Source organism: Haplochromis burtoni, unplaced genomic scaffold (genome assembly GCF_018398535.1).
Source record: "Haplochromis burtoni strain Fernald_Lab_line unplaced genomic scaffold, NCSU_Asbu1 Contig_840, whole genome shotgun sequence".
NCBI lineage: Eukaryota > Metazoa > Chordata > Actinopteri > Cichliformes > Cichlidae > Haplochromis > Haplochromis burtoni.
Window position 1 is genome coordinate 47,806 of NW_024583201.1, and position 10,075 is coordinate 57,880.

The 10,075-nt window shown below is 41.5% G+C and overlaps 1 protein-coding gene across 7 annotated transcripts in view; it reads right to left on the reverse strand.

The window, feature by feature from the left end:
• Window positions 1-10,075, reverse strand: part of LOC102296686 (cyclin-dependent kinase 17) — a 51,982-nt gene that overhangs the window by 38,668 nt on the left and 3,239 nt on the right. For 2 of the 7 annotated variants that reach the window (XM_005950727.2, XM_042215846.1), the window contains exons 2-3: window positions 2,703-2,863; window positions 65-229 (exon numbers count right to left, since the gene is read on the reverse strand). In XM_005950727.2, the coding sequence (XP_005950789.1) occupies window positions 65-229; window positions 2,703-2,832 (295 nt within the window). In that variant the 5' untranslated portion in view covers window positions 2,833-2,863. Of the gene's footprint in view, window positions 1-64; window positions 230-2,702; window positions 2,864-7,848; window positions 8,581-10,075 lie in introns of those variants that run through there. The other 5 variants (XM_042215845.1, XM_042215848.1, XM_042215847.1 and 2 more) reach the window with 5 other exon arrangements.

Here is a 10,075-nt window from a genome sequence, read left to right on the forward strand (position 1 = left end):
GTGTGTGTGTGTGTGTGTGTGTGTGTGTGTGTGTGTGTGTGTGTGTGTGTGTGTGTGTGTGTACCCAGAGATCCAGTCCTGTGCAGGCTCAGGAAGGCTCTGTCTCGTTCTAGCCCCCCACCTGGCTCTCTGCGCAGGGCGGTGCGGCCCAGATGACCAGCATATTGACGCAGGAAGGAGGGAGCGCTATGGGAGGCGGGAGGGTGTACAGAGCACACCACCATGGGCTCTGAGATTCACAATGAAGACAGACAGCCAAGGAGAAAGAGAGTCCCACAGTGGATGCAAAAGAGAACAGAAAACTCAGAAGGGAAAGAGGTTGATCAAAGAAAAGAGAAAGGGGTTCAGGCGAGAGGAAGAAAACAGTGAAATAGAGAAAAAGATGACAGGAATTGTAAAATGGAATGAGAGAAGAAGAGAAAAAAGATGACACAAAGTCACACACAGACAGGCACAGAAAGGTAGCAGAACATGTAGGAACAGTACAATATGTAGTAGTAAGAGATAAAAGGCTGGAAATGCACACAGCTCCTGTAATCATGCTGTAATCATTCTGTAATTATGTGAGGAGCCGCTGTAGCACGGAAACAGAAATAAAAATAGAAAGTGTACGAGGCATAAGGCATGCATCGTGGAAAATCTGTTGACTCATAGAACTCACAGTGAAGTAGCAGCAGAAAGAAATGCAGACATGCACACATAAAACTTGCAGACACACTGTAGCAGACAGGTCACCGAGCTATGGGAGTAATAATAATCATTGATGTAAGGGCTACAAGAGATTTTTGGTTGTCTGTGTTAGGAAAATGAACACCTAAAGGTCAAAAACTCCTTGAGTTTTCCAAAGCAAAGCACCTAAACTAAGGACTTTTACATGCAGCATACATGTACTGTCAGCTTTCTTTCACACAGATTAATGTGTAATTATTGAATTCTGTTAGTAGTGTGGGTGGAGGCCCACACGACATAATTCTCTTCAAATTGCTCTTCAAATTTCACTCAAATCACCAAGCAAAGGTAAATTCACCAGCCGAGTTTCTTTTTTCTCCGTTTTACTTAAGCAAAACAAGCTAACTGGTCCAGTAATACACTGACAGAAAGGAACTGCAGTGAACATGAGCCTTAACATTGCTTCTCATTAGCAAGAAAAATGTGAGAAGTATTTTCTACCACTCTTTTGTACAGTTTGACTTATATAGAGAGATGCTGTGCACCCAGGGGGAGAAGGGGAGGATACAGCAAGGGAAAAGGACAGAAGGAGATAGTAATGTAGAGCAGTTGGTTAAAGTTTAATGTCTCTCCTCATCACTAGCTCCATTCCACTCCTTCTCTCACTTGCTAGCTGGACTCTTTGGAAATGACATCGCTTTAGCTATCAAAACAAAAGCAAGGGATGTAAAAATAGAATGAAAAGGAGAAAGAAGCCAGTAAGCAAAAATGAATGGGGTAGAGCTATAGATGCTGCAGCCCAGGAGCTGTAGTGACAGCAACAAGCAAGCATCATCGCTCCTTGCCAAGCAGCCAACAGAACACAGCTATATTTGAACACTTAAGCTTTGTTGTTTTGTTTGACACAAAAACCATCTGCCAAAGCTGAGACAACCTCCTTTCTCCCTATGTTCTGACAAACACATACAAAGATAGTGCCTGGGTGCGAGGTCTCTGATTCTTCCCAAGTGGGACCTGCAGTCACGGACGATGCCCAGCAGATGGCACCCAGAGTGTCTTAGGATGACACTGTTTTTCAGACTTTCTTCTAGAAGCAAAGACATTTTCTATCTCTTATGTGAAAACATGAAGAAACAAACAGTGTGTCTGAGTTCTGACAGATTTGGGAATTCCCACACATTCCCAGCGTACACTGCCATTCAGTCTTGATGACTGAGTGGTTAACTGAATTGTTAGGTTAATTGTGATGAAGATTGTGGTAAAGATGATGATGGTTAACATGGATGGCTTCAGTGGGTTATAGAAGCAGATGAAGCTACCATGAATATGCTTCTGTGTAGCATTTGCATGTCTGTATGACTTTATGAGAGTAGTGGACATGAAAAAAAAAGTGACAAACACACATTTAAACAGGCACATACAGTTTATGAGATATTTGCATTAAGAAATGTGTTATCTCTGAGAGGGCATCAGTGTAAATGAATGACATAAAGTGAGGAAAAGTGAAAGATCTGCTCCCTTAATTCTGTATGACCTTCATCCATCATAAAGGACCTTTGCTTTAACCCTCTCCACCTACACCATCATTTAGTTATTGCTTGGTCTTCTTGTACTGAATAAAAGCTCTAAATGAAGTCGTAATGTCTTGAAATGTTGCAAAACAAGAGCAGGTGTCCTTTAATAACTGCAGTTGCATGAAAAGAAAATCTGCATAACAGATGCTGGAGTCAGACTCTGCAACTCCTACAAGGGTTATGGAGATGACACATCTATTCTTTATCATAAGAACAGTATAAGCTGTTTGTCTGTTTCTTCTACTATACACTGTGTTACTGTAATTCCAGTATATATGTAGGTGCACACAGTGTAGTGTAGTTGAGCATCACAAACACACTACGTTTCAGTCACAAAAATTTTAACTTTGGCTGTTAATTTAACTGTAGGTCTCTGTGCACATACTGTATGTCTGAGTGCCAATGCTTGCTAAGGTGTTTGCATGTACATGTGTGAGGGCACTCGTTCACATCTCTCACCATTGTCCCTGGCTGTGGATGCCTCATCCAAGGCCATCTGTTCTGCAAGTTCGGACAGAGAGTCATCAACGGGCCGAGCACTGCGTAGAGACATGGACAGCCTCCGCTTGATGATCTTCATCCTGTCCATCTTTTCAGTCACACCACTGGGGCCCTCAGGCCTGAGGGGGAAGAAAAGCACCACCTTCATTATAATTATATAATCAAAAGCACTACCTGCAACATGTTCAGAGCTGTCATTATCACCATCGGCAACCACCACATCCATGCTACCCTGTTATTCTATCACTGTGCAGGTAAACTATTGCAGTGCAACCCGTGCGCATTTTCTGCATTTCGTTAAGCTCCCAGAGATTCTGTTTGCTCATACAGCCTGTGTCCTCATTGTTATGTATCCCAAGAGCAAACATTGCAGAATAAAAGACAAAGAATGAGATGAAGAAAACCCACGGAGGGGTAGAAAAAGAGAGAAAAAGAAATGTACAAACAAAAAAAGTACAGAAAATAAAACCAAACTGCTGACAATGCAACTTCCCGGAGGTTTCAGACCAGAGCAGCTTTCCCAGATGAGCTGTGATTGACAAGCATTTCACTGGGTGGTCCATAAACTACATGCAATGAATTAATTGCGTATGAACTGCAGTCTAAAGTATTATCATACGACGCATCGACACATCTACAGCAAATCCTTCAATATTCCATTTTAGCCTGCTGTTCATATGATAACTAAACTGGTGGAAAGTTAGTTGTAAATAAGGCACAGTGTCTATGTATCTGCAGGACAGAAGTATCCCATCCTTAAAATAAATGTGGACAAAGGGACATAGTGTTTTTACAGCAACTTGCTCTATGTATTCAGTGGTACAGCCACACTGTGTGTATTTGTGCTTGTATACCTCTTTGTAAACCTCAGTGAGCTTTCAAATATATATATTGTTTAGGGCGCCTCTCAGTAGACATTTCTATTTCATGAGTGTATGTACAGTACTGTGCCTTTGCATGTGTGGAGTTCTGTGTATGGAAGTCAGTTTGTTATGTCTTCTACTCTCTGCCTTAATGGCCTGAAGGTAGGCACAGCTATGGCAGAGTATTCCTGTCTCCCTTCCACTTCCTGCTCCTTCTATCAAACCCATAAGGGCTTGTGAACTGGCACGCAGAAGTGCGCAGACACACACTCACACTCACACAGCGACATGGGCAAATACACACTGCACCCACTGCCTTTCTCTTTGTGTCCAACTTTGGAGGCCTCTACAAAAGCCATTCATCCTTTCAGGCTCTACGTTTTTCAGGCCTATTAGAGACAACTAGTGCTCAGAGGGAATTCAAACATTAGCGCTGGGGACAACTGGCCTTTTTTCACCAGAAGATGTGCTTAGGACAATATCTATTGCTCACAACATTGCCTCTGCCAGTTTACATGAGATTAGTTAGATGTCGTTTACACCTTAGCTGCAAGCTTTTCTTTGAAGATTAAAAAAAAAAAAGCCAAAGAAGGGAAAAAACAGAGAAAAAGGAAAGTAACTTGTTTATTTTGTATTATGCGCTACATGGATTATCAGTATGCAATAAATACCCCCCCAAATCCTCATTTGCATGCTTTCCCAGACTTCATTAGAGAAGGTGGCTGCTTGGACAAGAAGATTGGGTTCTCCTCACGTAACCTTGGAGTGACTATCCATAAATTTTCAGGAATAAATGAGTCATATTAGGGGGAAACACTTGAGATATAATTTTCTGCCTATTACCCAGATAAATAAATGCCAGTGTTATCATTAAGACAGACAGATATTGCTGGTATCCAGGCAAGCACACACACATAGACATAGACACAGACAAACAGGCACACAACAATAACTAATTCCCCAGTCTTCCTCTTATCTGGGTTGAATTAGCATGGACAGTAACACAAATCTCAGCATCCAGTGGGTCATACAGAGAAGCACTTCTGGGTATCTCTGTATGTATAGCACGTTAAGATTTCCAGTTTTATCATAGAACAAAATAAGGGTCTCTAATAGACTGTTATACAAAATAAACACATAGCATTCATTATAAATATTTCATTTTATGGAAATATAGCTTACTTAATCCTCCTTAAATTGTAAGGTTTGTTATTTTTAAAGATGTTTTTTCAGGAAATTCAAGAAAGACAGATTTTTTTTCCACTTGATGAGCTTTGTTTAATAAAACTATGAAGCTAAGGCTATACCACATTTTATTCTTAATGACAATATAAGATGTGTTCAGATGTTCCGGAGCGTTCCGGAGCGTTTAAGCTTTTAAGTGCAACAGTGATGGTCAAGAATCAAATTGACTGTGCACTCAATTTTGAGTCTTGTGTGATGCAGATGGAGCTGCGAGTGTGACGAAGTTGGCAGAGCTCCATCAGTGAATGAGATAGGACATGTGGCTCCATGCTGCAGCATGTGCAGACGGACACCTGGCAAACCACAAATAACTCTGCTATGCATAACTCCCACTTAATGGAGGGACGCACTCCAGATGACAAAGGCTACACTCATTCTCTAGGACATTCAAAAGCATAACAAGCACTGGTGTTTTAGCTCTGAAAGCAATACAGAGCATAAACTCATATGCATTAAGAAGGGCTGTGTAATAAAACAACACAAGAGATCAAAGGTCAACGGAGTAATTGATATAAAGCAGGAAAAAGATAAAACCTCTGACTTTCTACCACACTGTGTTTTCACATGCATGTGTGGGGTGGTTGCATGGATATTGTAGCCTGGAGGTGAACTAAAAGACTCCTGAGGAGGAAAGAAGAGGAACAGTCTGATTTATTCAAGACACACCATTTGGGTTGCTAGGTTACAGGCCCAGACTGGAACCGCAGTTTCTGTCTATGAGGTAAAGAGAAAAGGAAAAGCGAGAGAGAAAGAGGCAAAAAAAAAAAGAAGCTGATAATTCAAAATTCGCATCTCTCAGTACTGACACCCAAACATGCCAGTGTCAGCTTCAGAAACTTCCTGCCAAACTTCTTGGGATGAGAGCATAACGGAGCGTCATTCATCCAACTTGGCTCTAGGATTATGCCAATTATGACTTCTTCAGAGGAAAAGTAATGAATGGACCACGGGGCCGATGCCTGCACAATGAATGTGTAATATACACACAAGCTGTCCGATGCATTCATAAAACACACATGCACACACACAGAGTATTTCAGCTGTTTGTGTGACCATGGTCTCCATTTTCTTCAGCCATATTGTCTTACATCCAGCACCTATTTTTCTTTTTCTTTTCATTAGAAATAAACAAGCGTTACTCTGAAATTCAATGACACATGAATCATACGCAAGCATGCACACACATGCAATGTGGCAGAGTGGAACAGGCACTCAGTGCCACTCCAATGCCACAACATTGTTTTTGCACAGCAGCCTGGGGATGCATGAGTAACGCACAAATCTGCCCAACTACAGAATCCGACACACATCCACCCAGACAATAGTCCCTTCTCATTATAAACCCAAGGGCTTCTTGTCTGCATCCCATCACTAAATCTGAATCTCCGGAGACAGATTAAGAGAATAATATATGGAAAGAAGTTGAATGAACAAGCACAACAAAATAACAAATAAAACATATTGGAAAAGACTGAGCAAAAGATCTAGAATGTCATTGTGTGCCATGAGAGGAGAAGAAAGTGTGACTGTATGATTGTTGGCAGATCTGGCTCATGAGGATCAGAGAAAGTACAGAAAGATTAGTACATGTTCATTTCAGCCTTTGCAGTGTGACTGTTATCATTATCACGATATTAATACAAAGGGACTTTAGATACATAAATGGCAAATATATAACTTTTAATCTTACTTATCTCTTCAGACATAACAATATTATGATAACATCATGGTACAATAACATAGATGCAGGCCTATACACAGAAGTAGATCCGAAAAGCTCATTTGGGAACATTGGGAGAACACTACATTACAATACTGTCATCTATGGAAAGTTGGCACAGTTTAACTACTGAATAACTTTCCATCCAAAACGTTATCATTATGTAACAACAACAACAATAATAATAATAATAATAGTAATAATAACAACAAGAATACACTGTTCTGAATATAAACTACCTTATTCGATTATAAAAATGAACAACATTCAAGAAAATTCTTCCTACTGTGTAACGAAGTGATTTCCTGGCAATACATCCCCACTTTGAAATAAAGAGCTCTTTGCCAAAGAAAAAGGAAGAGTAGAAGGGTCAGGAACTCATGACTACAAATTAAAATACATATTCAAGATCATCACGCATTATTACTGTTCGTGGATTATTAGTGTCATTTTATTTTATTCGGGGTGCATTGCAAGGGCAACAGAAGTAACGGATGCGCGCAGTGTTCAATCTGGACTTCCCACTTTGAGATGTCCATAAATTATTTAGCGCACAGTGATACTCCCAGCACACTTTAAGGAAATAATGTGGAGCCCTGCGTTCGCCAGTGACGTTAATTGTTCAGCGTGTGCGGTGTGGGTTTATGGCGAACATCCACGAGGTTATCGACAGCACTGCAGGACCGCAGCACACTCTCTCTGGACTGTCACATATACGGGCGAGATATCCCGTACAGTCTCGACGTGACTGCGGGCAGGGCGCACACAAGTGAACAGCACAAAGCAGCCCCCACACAGCACCACGTACAGCAAACACACCAAACATACACGGTGGCGCTCCGGCTCGGGCCTGGCTGGGAGATTCCTCCACCTTCCAGGCCTTTTACACTTTCGGCCAGTTCCTCTCTCCCCGTGTTTTCCTGACGCGAGTATCCGGTAGGAGGAGAATCCAGCAGGGCAAAGAAAAGTTAAACATCCGCCAAGCAAGCTCAGAAACTCAAAGGAAAGGGGGGCTGGGGTCATCTTTGACGCTATCCTGACCTTTAAGTTTCTATTTGAACGGCGTAGGGCGCCGAAATGGTTTCAGACTTTAGGGTCTATTGCCCAAGGGACTTAAATTTGGATTGGACTTTGGTGCCCGTGTCGCCATTTATCGGTTTTATCTGCTACTGCGATTCAGTTTTCTGCAGTGATCTGTCTACAGCACTTCCACACAGACGCGCAATCTGACCCCGGTCACGGCATCTTTGTTTAACGACTCGAAAAATAAGCCTACCTGGAACGTCAGGTGATCGGACACCCGTGGTTGGGTATCGATGCTGGTTATTATAACACAGCCAGAACGACGACACGACCGAATATAAACAAACAAACGGGAACCGCTGCCACTGACCTGCTAGTGTTTCTGCTGCAGGAGACTATTGTTCCACTTCTGTATGGTAATCCAGGCAGCACGTTGGGATGAAGCCACTGCGACAAGTTCCTCCAACTACTTTGCTGCAAAAAAAAAATACACCAGATCGCCTCCAATCCTTCAAATAATTTGCATCGGAGCGCCGTACGGTGTGTCGCAGTGTCGGTCGCTTGGATGACTACATAGCTGGTCCGCTGTATTTCATTTTTCGCGTTAACTTTCGCTCACAAACTGCACCGTCCCGTCCGGTGATGATCAGCCATGTCGCTGCTGCTGCTGCTGTGTAGATCCCAAGTGGAAGCAGTGGCGTGATCCCGGAAAACAACGCAAGGGATGTGCGTGTGTGAGATACACTGTGAACGTGTGCGTATCGGAGCCTTTCAACATCCACCCCCAAAACCACCAACTCTTAACAGTGTCTTTCTCAGGAAAAAGGGGGAGGTCAGATGGATTAATTCGGGGTAGCACCGTCACCGGGGAAATTAGCTTTCATTATCCAAACCCCATTCCCATCTAAATATGCACCTCAGAGAAAATTCCTAGTGAATAATGCATAGATATTATGGAAATTCAGCAGAATGATCCACCCCTGCATAGTTGGCATCCACATCAAGGAAAATACTGCCAAGTTTCGCTTGCCAGCATCAAACAAACACTCCCGAAGATCCATAATCGCGAAGGCTAAATTAAGACTGATTTTATTCGGCAGGGATTTTTTATTTTTTGGTTTGTTTGTTATTTGTGCTGGTGTGGATGAGTTTAATTACACTCCTTAAAAGCCCCGTTACATGCAGTAATGACCTTATTAACATTATCAGCTTTATTCTCCTTGTAACGTGGCTACTTTAGAACATACTTGAACAGCTTCGCATGTTTTTGAAGATAATCATTAAAAAAACAATACGTTATTACAGGTGATCCCTTTGTTTTTAGAGGGGATCACCTGGATTCCCCACCAATTGCGTGGGAAATCATAGATGACACAGCAAACAGTTGATGGGGATAACTCTGCCTGCTGAACTTCATCGCCACCACGTGGCTAAAGCAAGAAGCAGAAGCCTGCATTCACGTATAAGACAAATTCTGCAGGGACTGTTTAAAGTAGTCCCTGTACACTTAGCACGCATAGAAGGAGAAAAACATTGTGTCTGGCTTCTAAAACTGCACCAGAACATTGCCTAAACTCTGCGCAACTTATTGCAACAAGATAAGCAACTACAGTAAGCATATATTTTGAAATAAAATTAAATAATAAACACATTTGAGTATGAATGTAGGAAGCATTAAAAAAACGAAAGTACACAAATCATAATAACGATCAAGTAAAATAATTCCAGATATGCCATAGAAATCTTTTCTTATTAACATCAACAAAGACACATGAAATGCTCCCTGTACATTTCCAAACCATACACACTCTATCCATTAAATTCATCTGCCATAAGAAAATGCCACAAACAAATATATCTATAGAGCAGACGTAAATGGCTGTTACATATTTTACACTTTATAATAAATATGTTCTCACATAACAACCATCTTCCTTTTATTTTCCAGCTGCTCCCTTTAGGGGTCCCCAAAACATATCATCTGCCTCCTTCTCACTCTATCACTAGCATCCTAGTCTATCACACTAACCCTCTGCATGCCCTCTTTCACTGCATCCACAAAGGTCTTCCTCTTCCTCCTGCCTGGCAGCTCCATCTTCAACATTCTTTGCCCAACAAATCCACTCTCCCTCCTCTAGACATATCCAAACCATCTCAGGCTCACCACTCTTAAATAAACTTAACAAATTTTACAGCATAATACAATAAATGTCTGCATTGCTTATCAAATTACAAAACACTCTTGAGCAGACAGAAGAGTACAATCTCATTAGCCCCACATCATCATATGATGATTTTTTTTTTATTAAACAGAAATGATAGCTATGCATTCGAAAAACAGTGTACAGGGAGTGCAGAATTATTAGGCAAGTTGTATTTTTGAGGAATAATTTTATTATTGAACAACAACCATGTTCTCAATGAAAATTTAATTCAGTTCAGTTTTACAGGGAGTGCAGAATTATTAGGCAAGTTGTATT